Source organism: Pseudoliparis swirei, chromosome 16 (assembly GCF_029220125.1).
Source record: "Pseudoliparis swirei isolate HS2019 ecotype Mariana Trench chromosome 16, NWPU_hadal_v1, whole genome shotgun sequence".
In the NCBI taxonomy this organism is placed as follows: domain Eukaryota; kingdom Metazoa; phylum Chordata; class Actinopteri; order Perciformes; family Liparidae; genus Pseudoliparis; species Pseudoliparis swirei.
In genome coordinates this window covers 6,617,872-6,634,342 of record NC_079403.1, presented here as the reverse complement: position 1 = coordinate 6,634,342, position 16,471 = coordinate 6,617,872, and the positions used below count along the sequence as shown (strand labels likewise).

The 16,471-nt window shown below is 41.8% G+C and overlaps 2 protein-coding genes across 2 annotated transcripts in view; both read left to right on the top strand.

Moving 5' to 3' along the window:
- The first annotated feature begins 1,061 nt into the window (after positions 1 to 1,061).
- pxdc1b (PX domain containing 1b) lies at positions 1,062 to 12,088 on the top strand. Its single transcript, XM_056434306.1, has 6 exons — positions 1,062 to 1,130; positions 1,267 to 1,728; positions 8,330 to 8,421; positions 10,225 to 10,342; positions 10,449 to 10,560; positions 11,046 to 12,088. The coding sequence occupies exons 2-6, from the start codon at positions 1,473 to 1,475 to the stop codon at positions 11,158 to 11,160; spliced, it is 693 nt and encodes a 230-aa protein (XP_056290281.1). The 5' UTR covers positions 1,062 to 1,130; positions 1,267 to 1,472; the 3' UTR covers positions 11,161 to 12,088.
- A 2,774-nt stretch (positions 12,089 to 14,862) lies between these two features.
- tmx3b (thioredoxin related transmembrane protein 3b) overlaps positions 14,863 to 16,471 on the top strand; it is a 37,105-nt gene continuing 35,496 nt past the window's right edge. Inside the window, 3 exon segments of the mRNA XM_056433647.1 lie at positions 14,863 to 14,997; positions 15,237 to 15,294; positions 15,748 to 15,787. Of these exon segments, the coding sequence (XP_056289622.1) occupies positions 14,904 to 14,997; positions 15,237 to 15,294; positions 15,748 to 15,787 (192 nt within the window). The 5' untranslated portion in view covers positions 14,863 to 14,903.

Here is a 16,471-nt window from a genome sequence, read left to right as displayed (position 1 = left end):
TTCTAGACAATAACACATGATACAGGGAAATGACATGAAAGGTCAAGTGTGTAATGGAATATGACAATGTGAAGCCGTAATTCCTCACAATAGTCCCCATATTCCGAGGAACTATCTTCCGAGTTGTGGCGGCACCACCAAAACTCCCCGAATGGGGAAACTGCCAGAAGGACAATGACAGTTTTAGGTCCTCTCAAATCCACACTTTATATTCCCCCTCCCCCGACTGGCGGCGTGGCCTTGTTTTGGGAGTCGTAACATTTCCAATAGCGCGTGCCGAGTTTTTCAGCGTCCGTCTGCTCGGCGTCGTTAAACGTAATGTGCCCGTTCCAGCGGGACGTCTTCCCCAAGAGCCCGACGGCACAGCATCCAGCCGCCTGCACACATCGAGATGCTTTTGTTTGTGTGCTCTTCGCTTTTCCCTTGCAGGGAGCACACTACTTCCTGAAGCTGCTTCTACCAGAACCATTAGCGGCGGTTAATTACAGCTGAATCGTCATTAGTTGACTTGGCCTTGACCTCATGTGAAGCGGTTGGAACATGTGACCTGGTCCTGTTTTTATCTTCGTCTCACTGACGGAAGACAAATAATATGCTGATGTGCATCTTTCTTTCTTAGCTGTGGCTAAATATTGGCTAGAAATAGTGTTATTTTTTTGTGGAGAAGTGAGTTATGTGTGGTCAGAAATGGAGACGCTTGCAAAGGCCGATGTTAGTGCTCCTCAGCTGGCTCAGGAGCTGCTGGATTTGGATTCTCTTTTTATTTTATTTCTGTGGTTCAGAATTTTCCAAACGACTCATTTTAAGATCACGTGTACTATTTTTGTTTTTGTTGGAGAGACGTGGCAAATGGCATCCAACCCAGAGGGAATCAAAGCTGTCTGAATTTGTCCTCCACATGGGGGAGAGGGACAGTTTCGTCTTTGCAGCCCTTTACGCATTCTTTGCATAATAGTACCCCGTTGTCAAGGAGGGAGGAAGGAAGGAAAGAGGGAGGGAGGAAGGAAGGAGAGGGGAGGAAACTGTGCCGAGAAAAAAAAAAGGCTTCTCCAGGCGGTGTGAAGTGACATGCTCTGGGTTTAGTTCCGCAACATTAACGGCGCACCAGAGGAGGGAGCAGCGCCGCGGAGGTGATCTTTGGACCTATTGTTGTGAATCTGGTCCACGTCTTGCCAAAAGATGACAGAAAAGTAAACATCGTGTCGGATCGATGCGGTACCCGTGACCCTAAAATCTGTCTCCTTCTTTTTCTTCTTCTTCTCTCAGATCATGCCACGTCGTGTGAGCTCGTGCGCACTCGCAGCTGCTTCCAAACCGAAAAGTTACTGAAGTTTTCCTTGTTCGCCAGATTCTTTTTTTAGTTATTATTTTAAAATCCTCCGTGGTATATCCCCCCCCCCTCCTCCCCTCCCCTCCGCCCTCCTCCGTCCCCCGGCCCGCCCCGCGCCCAGCATGGACTGACGTCTGGAGGAATGGCATCGGCCGTGTTCGAGGGCACGTCGCTGGTCAACATGTTTGTCCGCGGCAGCTGGGTCAACGGCGTCAGGAGGCTCATCATCAGCCAGCGCGGGGAGGAAGAGGAGTTCTTCGAGATCCGGACGGAGTGGTCCGACCGGAACATTTTATACTTGCACCGGAGTTACGCCGATCTGGGCCGGCTGTTGAAGAGGCTGCTGGAGAGCTTCCCGGAGGACCACAGGGAGCTGTCCCAGGGTCCGCTGATGGAAGGTACGTGTCCGGGGGGAGAGCCTCCGTTACTGGGACAGAGCAGCACACATAGTGTCACTGTTGGGGTACTTTTTAATTATTTTTCTTAAAGGGTTAAATTCGGATCAAGGGCGTAGCTGCATATTATGGGTCCATATATTCTGGAGGTGGCCCCTCAACTTTATCTTCTTCTGCACTGCTATATTTAATTGGGCTGCAAAGAAGGAATAGGACACATTTGGCACTCTGGGGATTTTTTTTCATGCACTGATCAATTTTGAGATTTGGGTTTATTTTTGCTTCCGTAATATTTATTCTGAGACGAGTGGAAATAAACCATTGAGGTGTTTATTTGATGCTTTTTGATCCACTTGCATCTGCAGAATTCTAAAGTGAAGAGTTTGCATTAGGTAATGCCTCATTTGCATATTTAAACAACACATATCAACACTTAACTTTTTAGAGTAAGTTCCTGTTTATCCCTGACATCGTTCTCTTCTTTGCTGCAACTCAAATCTATCTTCATACGGTGGCTTTAGGCCTTATAGACCAGGAACATGTCCCCAGTGGATTATTCCTGGGGGAGGAACAGTTTACATCTGCTTGCACAGAAAACGTGTGTTTTCTCTTTTATATTTTTTGCCTCGCATACACAACAACAACTTTTTGCAGGAAAATACAGTGAACATAATCAATAACGGTTTAGAGCTGATCTGAACTTTGCCTAGATTGTCATTCTTTTTTTTGTTGGACAAGTTAATGTTTGACATAGTTTATTTGTTGTGTCATATTAGCACTTAGCCTGTGGACCACAAGACCAACATGCTGACTAATGCTGGTCAATATTTAGGAGCCCAAAAGGCTGCCCGACGCGGTCGGTCACCTCCTCTTTGTGGCCTAAAACGTTCCAACTCTGACTCTCATGTGGAATTAGCATCTGATGCACCACTCTTTAGGGGGGGGGGGTTGAGAAGCTATCATCTGGTGCCCGTCAACGGACCCCGGTCCTGCTTTGATCACAAGGCGATGGCAGACGTGTGCCTGGTAACTAACGGTGTGGGAGTGAGTCCAAACAAACACAGGGGCAACTCTAAACTCTGTGAGTAAAGACCGGAGCGGAGATGTATACAGCCAGCGGGGTGATGTCCTTTGAAGAAAGAAAAAAGTTGACATCTTGGAGCAGCATTTAATTTTCTTTCTCCAAAAAACAGCGATGAGATGCACTCTGTGGACGTGGCACGGATACATTTAGTTTGGTTTCCTTCAAACATCTTTTTCCTTGGATCAAATGAAACCTATAGAAACAACAACAACAAAAGTTGCTGTGATTCTTCTATCGCAAAGCTGCCGGGCTTTGTCGAGATCTCTTTTTGCCACTTGTAGCCGATCCCATGGCCCTCAGGGTTTGGACCTTTTGACACTGCCAACAAGTTTGGCAACGCTCCCGACTTGTTCCTGTTCCTTGGCACTTCCCTTTTGTCTCTGCCCACTGAGCCGGTTGTTTTGGAAACATCCCTTCCGTGGGCTCGGATGCTCGGCTTCCTGGCCGTGCACTCAAACAGCTGACGAGCGCCTTGACGGCTCGCAGTCTGCAGGGTATTTTGGGAAGCGACATCATGACTCACGTTGAACTTTTTTTAGATTTTTGTTGTTACTGTCTGTTACCTTTCATGTTCTTATGACAGCTAAAAGATGACAGGATCCGATATCAGTGTTACTTTAGTGACTCCAGCTGATTTGACATTTTCAAGGGGTTAATAACATTCTCCTTGTGGCTTTTCTTCAATCCCAACCTCTGTTCAATATTTAATTTGCGACCCCTCTAATCGCCACAGACGCTGGCCTTTCTCAGTCCACTTTGCTCCAGTTTCTGGCTCCGCTGGTGTTTTTCTGTTTCTGTGCTGCGTCCAAGCAACAAGGAAGGCGTGCAGAGCTTTCAGACTGATGTCATGATGAGAGAGAGAGGAGTGGTCATCCCATATTTAGTTCCGCTGGTCATACGAGGCCCTTTAACACTTACCTTACATGTGACCCTCGGGTGAACACCGGCAGGAAGCCAGTGCTCACATTCCATGGGAGACGGAGACCACCGAGGAATTCGGACTCAAGCTGTGTCTGAACTCCCTCCTCCTCTTCCTCCTCTTCCTCCTCCTCCCACTCAATTCACTGCTACCAATTTAAGAAATACTCTAATATGCTCAGACACTCATGAATCATCATCTCAGTTGGTTATTATGCCGCTAATTCACACATTAACAAAAGAGGGTCACAGGTCATTACATTAATCCTTCCCTCATGACCTATTTATGGATATGATTACATTTAATTTATAGAATTTACAACCTGAAGGATGTTATTACGCCGTTAAATAATGGCCACTTAGAGTTCTCGTCTCTGATTGGCTGTTAGGTGTCCGTGTGCGTTTGGGAATTAGTGCCAGTGGTGAAGGAATATCAACTCAGATGCTCACTTGTTTAAGTTTAGATGAGAAAATGGATGTAAATCGCGTATATGTCTGTTTGATAGGAGCCACAACCAGCAGCTGGTTAGCTTAGCTTAGCATAAAGACTGGAAACAAGGGGGAACAGTTAGCCTGCCTCTGTCCAAGAGTGACAAAGAATGTCTTCCAATTCTATCACTTAATAATGTGTGTTATCAATTAACACTGTAGGAAGGTTATGTTTGTTTGTTTGTATTTTTATTCAGTCAATCAAATCAAATACAAAACAATATTATCCTATAATAAAAAAAAATACAAAAGAGAAAGACTGAAAAGGTATAGGTAGAAGCAAATAAAATGCTTATAAATTCCTATCCTAAATTGAAATCAAAATAAATCAGAAAATTAATATAAAATAAAGAAAAAAATAAAACAAAAAATAAATAAAACAATAAACAAGATACAAAACAAAATATATTTATATATACTACCACATACATCTTCCATATTAATCCGTTTTTAATTACATTTATAACTCAAGGATTTTTAAATAAATAATTCCCTTAAAAAACAAAAAGGAGTTCACCATTCTTACTTCTATTTCAACATTATTCCATAATTGGACTCCTACAACAGAAATACATCTTCTTTTAATCCCTTTTTTAGCCTTTTGTACCGTGAACTTGCAAACATCTCTCAAATCATATTTACACTCATGTATTGAAAATAAACTTTGTACACAGTCTGGCAGTGACTTTGCTTTAGCTCTGTACATTGTCTGCATTATTTTATAATAAACCAAATCATTAAATTTTATAACATGTCCCTCCCCTTCCTAATTTACTCGACATTTTATATTGTTTAAAAAAAAAAGTGGGGTTATCTGGCAGCTGGCGGTCGTTTTAATGGGCAGATATAAGAGTGGGTTCAATCTTATCCTCAAACTCTTGGCTTTAATTGGGATGTTGGTTTTTCAAATAAGAGCAAAGTTGATGCTATTACTCCTGTTTTTGGGATGTGGTCACGCTAAAATTGCTTTAAATATTCAGTTATACATAAACTGTCCTGAAACAGTAATGTCATTAAGTAAATATAATACTAGGTAGTGAGTTTGGACACACCTGGCACATCAAATATGGGTCCTTGTCGTCACCGGGTTACAGAAATGACTTTCTCTTGCTCTGAGATTGGATGTCCTCTTGCTTGTTGACTGAGGCATCCAAGAATAACAGTGACAAAAACCCAGCCGAGTTAGCGGCGAGGTGACGAAGCAGGCGGAGGCTTACAGCGTGTGATGACGGTTCAGATCGTGTCTCTGAGGATGACTGGGACTCAGACCAGTTCCTGTTGTGCGTCTACTTCTGCTGCGTTTCAACCGGCGAGATGAAGAAGTGGCTCGTCAACGCGGCATGTTGCCACACAACGAACAGCCGGGTAACTTAAAGGTGCATTTACAAAGAAAAAAGAGACGTGTGGCATCTAAAGAGTTCCTGTTATTGTTCCATTTTACAAACTTGTTGCACATGTCTGATAAACACTGCCGCTTCGAGATGATTTAGAGGGCAGGGCATAAAGGAACACATTTTGAAGACGACCACGAGCCAGGAAGCCAGGCAGGAAATAGACTCTCAGAGGAAATTGGGGGAAATCCATCAGGGACCCTCGTAAGACCTTTGAAGACATTATCCAGTGGACAACCACAGAATATGAAGTGTATACATGACGCATTATATTTCATAGTGTTTCGAAATGAAACTTCCTGTGCGTTTTTTCTTTCTTCTTCTGTTTGGTACTTTAATCGGCGCACTGCAATTTTGGTGTCAAGATTAATCGTGTTATGTGGCGTCCTCCAGAAACCTCCCCCCTTCTTTTTTTTAAAAAAATCACTTTTTTTACTTTCATCTTCAACCTGTAGACATCTCTAACTGCACACAATTATGATGTATTATTTTTGAAGTGGTGCCAGGAATGCAGAGTAAATGTCTCCATTGACATCACATCCACTGCGGCTCTACCGCCATTAAATGTTGCGCAACCATCAGCAGGCTGCTGCAAGAAATAACCACGCCAAATACTTCTCTAATGCACATGAAGCATGCATGTAATATCGCATAGCGCTCCGCACAATCTGCTAGTTTATGCTTTTTGTTTTTGTTTTCGATGCATTACAGCGTTTCTTTGCTAATTCAAATCACGGTCATGCATCCTGACCCACAACAAACAATCATGGCGGCCTCTGAACTCTCAGTATGTCCAGAAATATGAACGCAAAAGAGACATCATCGGTCTTATGCAGCATATTTGAACGCTCCTCCCCCCCCCCCAATGACCAAATATGTATGTCATGTAGGAGAAACAGCTTTTTATTTCTGATAATAACTTGTGATAATACGCTCTTCCTCATCCCGCCCTGTTTCCATGGTGCGCTATGTGCCTGCACCTCATAATAAATAATGTGCCGTGGATTCATAACATTCGAGTTCTGCATGGCAGGACATCCCGTTCCCTAACATTGAACATAAAGTTATCATCCTGGCCTTGCATGCTTTATATATCAACATAAATTACACTGATGTTATGGTTTCCAATATTCTGGTCCTGAGTCGTCTAGTTTTAACTTCGAGTAAGTTTCTCCCACCATTAAAAAGGGGAACCGCACTGTGACACACTCCCTGTTTATTACAGTGGCTCTGCTTCAATTATACTTACAATATTACATGTTTGATTTATTAATTTGATTGGCACCCATTCTTTATTTAAGTGTAAATGTAATCTATATTAATATGCAACAACAGGGTGTGTGAGCCAACTTGACAATTTCCTGGAGAAAGTATCTTATATTTGGCAATAAACGTCATGCGTCATGACAAAAATAGAATATTTTATTGAAAGAGAAGTACTTAAACTGCCTAACCTTTGCCGAAAACAACCCACTATATCAGTACAACCCTTTAAACGTGAAGTATTTGTCACACAAACAGCGAAAACTGTAACCAGGGACTTTGATCCGGAGGCGGCGGGAGGTTCAGACTGGGCGGGAGGCTCAGTGAGGATTTTGACTGCCCAATCCCTCTTCACCTCCCTCTGTATGTAGGACTCAAAATGACTTAAGTATAAATAAATAAATAAATGCATGAATACATATAGGAATAAATAAATAAATGCTTAAATAAATGTATAAATGCTTAAATAAATGTATAAATTATTTATTTATTCCTGTATTTATTTATACATTTATTTAAGCATTTATTTATGCATTTATTTATTTATACTTAAGTCATTTTAAGTCCTCCATACCTCTGGGGATGATGTCATCACTGCCGGCCGTTATAAACGGACGGCACAGTGCCGCTTCGGGCTCTCTTAGTCAGTACTTCCATCTACCGGTAACCGCTGTGTGACTCGTCTGCACCGCTTGCATCAGGCGGGAGACTCATCGGTGTGTGGCGGGCCGTCTCTTCGTCCTCATCATTATTCCCCCTCCCACCCCCCGGCTCCACATCCCTCTGTCAGCGCGGCGGTAAATAATGCTAAAAAGTGCTGATTTGACACTCCCACTGCTTCTCAAATTGCATTCCTGCAGGATTAACGTGTCATTGCGTAACGTGTCTCCTCTCTTCCCTCCCTACTGCCGTCTTCCAAATATGTGGCGATTACTCCGGCAGTTTTGCAGCATCGCACCGGGCCTATTGTCGTTCACCCTCCCGCCTACTCCGGGTTAATATCAGAGATCATTGTTCGTGAAAAGGTTACAGTATTAAACAGACTCTCACCTTTTCACTTGCATGCGTGGCGAGTGGCGACCTTTAGGGATCACATCCGCCCTGTTTGGCTTTTTGTTTGAACAGACGACAGTCTGGTGGCAATAAAGGTCAAAGCAGCGGCCCCTTTTTTATTTTACCCCGGGGACAGAATTAGTTAGACTTTTGATTGAGACTCTTCAGTCGAGAGTCGTTGATATCGCTGTGTTATTGACGCTGTTGTATTGGGAGGGCAACAAATATTAGTACCGTACGGTTGTACGCTCTGATGTCGCAACACCGACGTCTGAAGGTCATAGGCTTCACGAAGGCGGAGTCGATGGCCGAGCTGTAGTGTTGAATTCCTTTTTTTAAAGTTTTTTTTTTTAAACCCTCACACAAGCCGATGATTTCAGACGTTCCCATTTGATTTGTTTTTCAGGGCTGGTGAAAATCAAAGAGGCGAGCGACATCGAGGAGAAGTTGAACGAGGTGGAACGACTGCTGAAGAACGCCATCAACATGCCGTGCAAGGTCCGTCTCCCACCGCGACCCCTTCAAACGCTTCCCTCTGTACTTTATTAGCATGATCATAGAGAATGTTTTCCCATGCTGTAACACCCTGTTCTGTTTCTCCTGTGTTCCGTGTCTCCTCTGTGTCTCCTCTGTGTCTTCTCTGTGTCTTCTCTGTCTTAATTGTTTAATTCCCTGCACCTGCCCTCAGCCACTCTTGTCTCGTTACTGTCTGATGTCGTACACCTGTGTTCCCCCCCCCTATATATTGTGTCAGTCTTTCTCTTGTCTCCTGTCGGATTGTCGTCTCTAGTGCCGTATCTTTTTCCCGTCGGCCTGTCCGTGTTCCTGGTTCTGCCTGTTGACTCTGCCTGCCCCTTTTGGACCTTGTTTTTACCTTCGCATTGAAAATGCCGGAAGGTTATGTTTTGATCGCCGTGTATTTATTTATTTATTTATTTATTTGTATGCGTGTTATTCGCAAAACTCAAAAAGTATTGAACCGAATCGCATGAAATTTGGTGGGATGATTGTTTATTATTCGGGGACCAGTTGATTAGATTTTGGGATAGATCGGGTCAAAGGTCAAAGGTCAAAGGTCATGAACAGGTCAAAATCTTTCGCAGAACTCAAAAAGTAGTGAACCGAATCGCATGAAATTTGGTGGGATGATTGTTTATTATCCGGGGACCAGTTGATTAGATTTTGTGATCGATCGGGTCAAAGGTCAAAGGTCATGAACAGGTCAAAATCTTTCGCAGAACTCAAAAAGTATTGAACCGAATCGCATGAAATTTGGTGGGATGATTGTTTATTATCCGGGGACCAGTTGATTAGATTTTGGGCTCGATCGGGTCAAAGGTCAAGGTCAAAGGTCATGAACAGGTCAAAATCTTTCGCAGAACTCAAAAAGTATTGAACCGAATCGCATGAAATTTGGTGGGATGATTGGTTATTATCCGGGGACCAGTTGATTAGATTTTGGGATCGATCGGGTCAAAGGTCAAGGTCAAAGGTCATGAACAGGTCAAAATGTTCTTGAATCGCATGAAATTTGGTGGGATGATTGGTTATTATCCGGGGACCATTTGATTAGATTTTGGGATCAATCGGGTCAAAGGTCAAGGTCAAGGTCATGGAAAGGTCAAACTCTTTTTTTTACCATAACACGATACATTTTTGTCCAATTGGCATGCAACTAATGCCAAAATGTTCATAATTCAATGCCCAATCTTGTGAAGGTATGCGCTCTACCGAGTGCCCATTCTAGTTTATTTATTTATTTATTTGTATGCGTGTTATTCGCAGAACTCAAAAAGTATTGAACCGAATCGCATGAAATTTGGTGGGATGATTGGTTATTATCCGGGGACCAGTTGATTATATTTTGGGATCGATCGGGTCAACGGTCAACAAGGTCAAAGGTCATGAACAGGTCAAAATCTTCTTGAATCGCATGAAATTTGGTGGGATGATTGGTTATTATCCGGGAACCATTTGATAGATTTTGGGATCAATCGGGTCAAGGTCAAGGTCATGGAAAGGTCAACATCTTTTTTTTACCATAGCACGATACATTATTGTCCAATTGGCATGCAACTAATGCCAAAATGTTCATAATTCAATGCCCAAACTTGTGATATGCGAAGGTATGCGCTCTACCGAGTGCCCATTCTAGATTATATTGCGTCCAGCCTGTCTCTCTGCGCCTGAGCCTCACCCCGTCACAAAGATCTGACACATGCTGCCTCCTTCTTGAGGGTCAATGGATAGATGTCCTGATAACTCCGTATACTAGATTGCTTACAAAGCCCGACTCCCCAGTATTCCAGGTCGGAGGTGATGTTGACCTTCTTTGAGCGCTCGCCGTTGGACCAGCTGCTGAGGAATGACCAGGTGCACCGAATCCAGCCGTGCTTCCAGAGCGAGATCAAAATATCCGGTACGGACATCTCGTATTCGTAGTGAAACAAAAAAAAGGTGGAGCCGCTTGTTTCTTGTGACTTAACCGACACTCTGGACCTTTTTTATTTATTTAATTTTTTCAGAAATCATGCGGTCAAACGGATTCTGTCTGGCCAACACGGAAACCATCGTATTTGATCACAGTCTCCCTGAAGAGAAAGAGAGACCCTCCTCCACGGACTCTGTGGAACATACGTGAGTGTGCGGACCACTCCTCGACGTCGCTTTCTTTTAACTCCACCCTTATTTTCCCACAAATATTTTGATTTCCATGTTTGCTCTCGAGTGTGTTGTGGTGGGTGGGGAAGTCTTTGCAAGGACCACCCCCCCTTATACAGGAAGTGTGTGTGTGTGTGTGTGTGTGTGTGTGTGTGTGTGTGTGTGTGTGTGTGTGTGTGTGTGTGTGTGTGTGTGTGTGTGTGTGTGTGTGTGTGTGCCTGCCTCTTCCTTCCCTGGGTGTGTGTCGGAAACAAAAGGGGAACACATTCCACTTGGTGCTTCACATAAAACGGCACTTTACATAACTATTAATGAGACAACTCTTTCTTTTTTTTTAGACCTACAAACAAATAAAGTCTCTAAGCGTCGATCTGGACTATTCCACTTGTTGGTTCCTGTGGTTCAGACCAACAGTTCCATCCTGTCCTCCGGAGTAATGTGTCCTTTTGTTTTGTTGCCAGGTATGAGGATGGAACGGAATTTTTGCCGGACCTGTGTGAAGAGGAAACGGAAGCGTACGTCACCAACCTCTCCTACTACCACCTGGTCCCGTTTGAAACCGACATCCTGGAATGAAAACCCCCCCGATGCCCGTTGAAGGACATCTGATGCCGCCGCGGAGGAAGATGTGCTCTTCATGGGATCCTTGGCGCTGCTCATCCTGGGGAACTCCAGAGTTGCCTCTGAGAGTCGGGCAGATGGACAGTATGTGCCAAAATATTGGAAGTCACCAGTGTGCCTCAGTCAGAGCCTTATTGAACGCAACCTGTGGCAGCGACCATGAAGCTCCTTCAGTCCCTGAAGCAGTCGCAAACTGAGGTTTCAACGGATGCAGCTCAGTGGGAGGGGCCACACATCGACCTGAACTCGGGGGTCGCAATCACAGCATCGGACCTTTTCACTGTTACTGAAAAAATGTAGAGGAATCTACCAGCACTCTTGTCTTTTTTTCTATCTCGGTTGTCTTATCTTTCCCGTTCCTTGGACGTCCTTGAAGGCATCGTTTTCTCTCCACAGTGTTGCCGCACAGGAAGCCGTCCCCAAGCTTTGCGTGTGACATTTGTTCACGGTGCGACTTTCCACCAGCGTGTAGGAATGTTTATGGTTTGTAAAATACCAGCTTGAATCTCGTGGGACGTGTTTGTTGCTGCGTGTAGAGTCAGAAAATAACAGAATAAACAACGTAGGGGCACATTTAGTCAAGTCTTCTCATTTTAGCATATAACTTCTGATGGTAAGTCAAGAATAATAAAGCTATTTTAATGCTAACAGACTAAACATGCAGTATATTTCACTTGGTTATAGGATTACTTTCAAATTTAGGGAAAATTAATATAAAGATGTGTTCATGTTACAATGTTCCAAAGTGAGAACAGGTTGCGGCCTTTTTGGGATGTCTGATATTTTTTATTATTATTTTGTCCAAACAAATTGTAATACGTGTTTTGTACTGTAGCTTGTGTAATGTTGCTTGTTTAAATAAAAAAAAGAGAAAATAATTTAATATACCCGAGTGGGGGAATGATTGTTGCCATTATGCGGACGACTGGATCATGTGGTGAAATGGGGGCAAAGAAAGCTTTGTTTTGGGGGTCAACGGAGGTCATATCCGACCCGTCCTGTAAGATGACGTGTTCGGGGTCCGGTCAGACGGCTCGACTGCAAGTCTTACTGGATGTGGGAGTCTTCAGCTCGGCCCGCGGTGGGGGAACAAGTCCACTCTTTATCGCATGAGGAGACAAACGATCTCGCTGTACCGGAACTTACAATAGAGAAATATAGTGTGTGAAGTGATCTAACACTCGATTAAAGGGCAGGTTTTTTGTATGTTTTCTGGGTTTGTCACTTCTCTTAGTGCCTTGTTTTTGAATGCAGCTGAAAAGCAAAACAAACTGTACTTTTGTGTGTGTTAACTGTAAGGAAGTCCATCAGTGTGACTTGTTTGAACAGTCTTCTCAAAGCAGAAGTCATTGTGGCCTTACAATGTGGGCTAACAGCTTGCGCCCCCTCCAAATACAAAAGGCATTCGACCCTAACAAACTTGGCACGCGGGGCTTCGGCGGGACGATCCTCCGCATGAGACTATTTAGTAACACGGGCATGATCGCCATTCACCCCGCGAGAAAGTACAGCTCTTTCTCACGGTGTGCAACTATTCCCTGCTTCTTCTGCCCCCCCCAAGAATGATGTCTTGAATTGAGGGATATTCTTGGGACATAACAGTTATAGTTGGAAAAAGTCCCAGCCATGATCAAAATGATTCAAATGAAGGAAACTGGAATTTGTTTAAATTAAAATTTGCAGAACAAAATCAAATTGTCTCTTTCAGAGGATTAATGTTTTTTAAATGCTGTAGCATTTCATATTTCCAATTGTCTATAAGACCTCTGTCTGTCTTTGGCCCCTTTGTAGGCTGGAGTAAAGCATTATACATATTCGGCAGTCTAAAATGACACTGATGACATGCTGATTTAGAAAACATATCAATAAGCCCATCATGCCAGCAAGGGTTAGAAGATTCAGAGGACAGTGTGACAGATAATATGAAAATAATATTACACAAAAGTTTGTATTTATTTTGTAAACTTCTGCCCCACTCTGTGGAGCTAACTGTGTTGTGTGTGTGAGAAAAAGCTTGAATGAAGATAATATTAATTATAACCTTGTAACACGTTTGATATTTTGAATGCTATCCAGGCAGTATTAGATACACATTATTATTATCAAATGAAAATAAATATGTTTCCAATAAAATAAAAGTTCTCCTGGTGTTTGTGTGGACATTTTGGTGGAAATAAATGTACTGGATTTGACTACAATTTCAAACATCCTGCACTTTGTGTGAGTATTTCCCATTTTTATAGCCAGACAGTACTTCTTCTTCTTCTTCTTCTCTACATTTCAGAAGGAAGTAGTGTCCATCTTATTTCACCACATTTATCTGACATGTAAGATGAAAGTATATCCTTGTAGGGAATTGCATTTAATTGTTGCCAACGTGCATCAGTAATTAAGTAAAGGGTTTACTAACAGAACAAATAAGTTTACCAGCTGGAAAAAACAATCAGTCCATAATAATGTGGAGGAGACTACTTTTCATACATAGCACATTTAGTTGATAATACTACACTATACTTTTGAATGCAGGACTGTCGCATTTACCTTCAGTAAGTAAAGAATACAAGCAGTGGAAGTTTGACCCTTTGCCCTTGTTAATTATCGTAGAGCGCCACCTTGTGGCGATATTTATCAAAATAACACTATTAAATGCAGAAAAAGGGACATACACGTTAAATGTATTTCTTATAGTGGTATTTATATTGTTTTAATCTCCAAAGTCAAATGAAATGCACCAATATTATTAAAAAAATGTTTTACAGAGATATTGGAATGTATTTGATTATATATTATTTATACATATGTATTTATATATAATAATGTATTTGTTTTATATATATATTGTATTTATATATATATTGTATTTATATAATTTATATAATTTCCCCTTAGGGATTAATAAAAGTGTATATTCTTATATATAAATATATACATATACTGTAAAATTAAAAGAATTGATAAAGTTCTTTATTTTTATTTTGCAATTAAAAAAAAAAAAAAATGTCATGCATTCTATTTTCATTCAAAATCAAATGACTGAAATATTGCCTTTTATTCTTTTAATATTGCTGATATGGCTGCTTACAAAGAAAACTCTAAAATCCTATCAAATTCAAGGATTTGTTTAATACAATACTAGTTGACTTGTTCATTCAATTCATTCATTTATTTATAGATAGATATTTGAGTTTTGCTTTTTTGTGTAATCAGCAATAAAATGTAAATCAAAATATAAATTAATTTATAAAATTTCAAATATAAAATAGAATAAGGAATGACATTTTGTTTTTTTTTTTTTGCATGCAAAAAAAAAAGAGAAGATCATCAATATTTCTAATTTTTTGAGACAGTCCTGTAGGCTGTTTAATACCTTTAATTGATATAGTGATTTATAGATATGATATTTCTAAGTTTTGGATCATAATATTTTGGTTAATAATAATAATAATCAACAATAAATTTCTGATGATTTGTAAAGGATCAAGATTATTATGTTTTTTGTTTTTTAATAATTTACAGAAAGAAAAGAAAAAACAAACAATATCAATATTCTAATTTTCTGAGACAGTCCTGTATATATAAAATGTATATATAATTCAAAAGTGCTGCCGTAAAATCAGAAGTAGAAGAAGAAGTAGTAGAAGAAGAAGAAGAAGAAGAAACCGTAGGTTCCTGAAGCCATTGGGAGTCTAACCCTGCGCATGCGCAGACCGGCTTGCTTTAGCAGCTGTATTTCCTGCTTGCTGTTTCCTCTCGAAGCGATGGCAGAAGTGAAAGCCTCCCTGATTTGTGGCGGTACGTTCCCTCTTTTAATCCGTGTACGTTCACTGCGACATCATTCACGTTATCGCGGCAGCTGTTGAAATGACCCGCAGAGCCCCAGTTGTCGAAACCGTGGAGGTTAAATGGATTGTTAGCCGGGGGACGAGCGTTAGCTGGTGATGCTCTCTCTGTCTCTCTCTCCAGTCATGAGGCTGTGAGGCTGCCGCTCACATTCACAGATAACATGTCCTCTTCTCTTCTCCGTGTTACAGTTGTGGCGGCTTTGCTGGCGTCGGCGACGCTCGCGTTTGTTGAAGACTTGGATGACACGTAAGTGATGCTTCAATATTTCACCTTCCCTCTGCCTTTGGCGTTAAAACGTGCGCGTGCGATGCAACTTCCGAGGGTACCCCCAGTCTTTTGTGTGGGTGAAAAACGACAACAATAACAACAACAACAACAACAACATATCTGAGTTCAGTGATTACTGCCTCCTCTTTTTTCTTTTGATCTGAAGGATCTGATTGTAATGAAACAAGAGAGCCTTGTTTTCAAAGCAGAACTAGTCTTGATTTCATAATTCTATGCATGGTTTGGGGGTTTCTCTCGTTTATCCAGCTTTACAACAATATAATAACTCATATTGACTTATAACTTCAATAGTGATTGTTCTTCTGTCTGATGTGGCATACAAACGCATTATAATTAACATATAAAGTGTGTATTTGGCAAATATGAGTAATTTTATCAAACTGTTATTCATTCTTTTTCTTTAATTGACAGATTTAAAGACATCAGAGTGAACGATATCTGGCTGGTTGATGTAAGTCTGATAACACACACACAGACACACACACACACACACACAAATGCTAGGCTGGGTTTGTGAATAGAGAATGAGAAGTCATGCATGCGGGGCAAAGCCAGGGGGCTCTGATGGGTTTATTTGATATCACAGTTTGTGTCTGGGTCCATCCATACAACCAAAATCGAGCTTGAGAGCCCGACGCCCTAACGCCTAGTTTGGGTGGCAGGAGCGAGTCCGTGTCCTGGGAAGTTTCAATGCAGAGTCGACTGGTTATAAAGGTGTTAGTATTTCCTGTTACACATTCAGAATATAAAATATCACAAAGTTAAAATTAGAATTAAAATTGTCGTCATCCACTTGAAAATGATTGTTTGGCCTGATTTACTGACTGTTACTTACTGAATGTGTATTCGGAAATCTCCACTAATCAGCGTTTTTTTATTTTTACAAACAGTAAATCAAATGTCTCGCGTAACGTACACGGCCTCGTTTCCAGTCATTAACCCACAGACAATTATTAGCCTACTGTATAGCTCTTTTTCTGGCTTCATGGCACATTAACTCTGGTCTAGCCTTACATCTGTCCTCAGCCTTGTTCCCAGCAGAAGTACAACAGTCAGCTGTTGGCAGTGAAAAATAACAAACGATACAGGATCTGCACCGCGGCAGACGGGCAGAGTTAGCGACTCGCCGGTGACC

Coding starts and splice junctions, on each gene's coding strand:
- pxdc1b (XM_056434306.1), top strand. CDS start 1,473: ATGGCATCGGCCGTGTTCGAGGGCACGTCGCTGGTCAACATGTTTGTC. Junction 1,729..8,329: donor CCAGGGTCCGCTGATGGAAG/GTACGTGTCCGG, acceptor TTTGTTTTTCAG/GGCTGGTGAAAATCAAAGAG. Junction 10,343..10,448: donor GAGCGAGATCAAAATATCCG/GTACGGACATCT, acceptor TAATTTTTTCAG/AAATCATGCGGTCAAACGGA.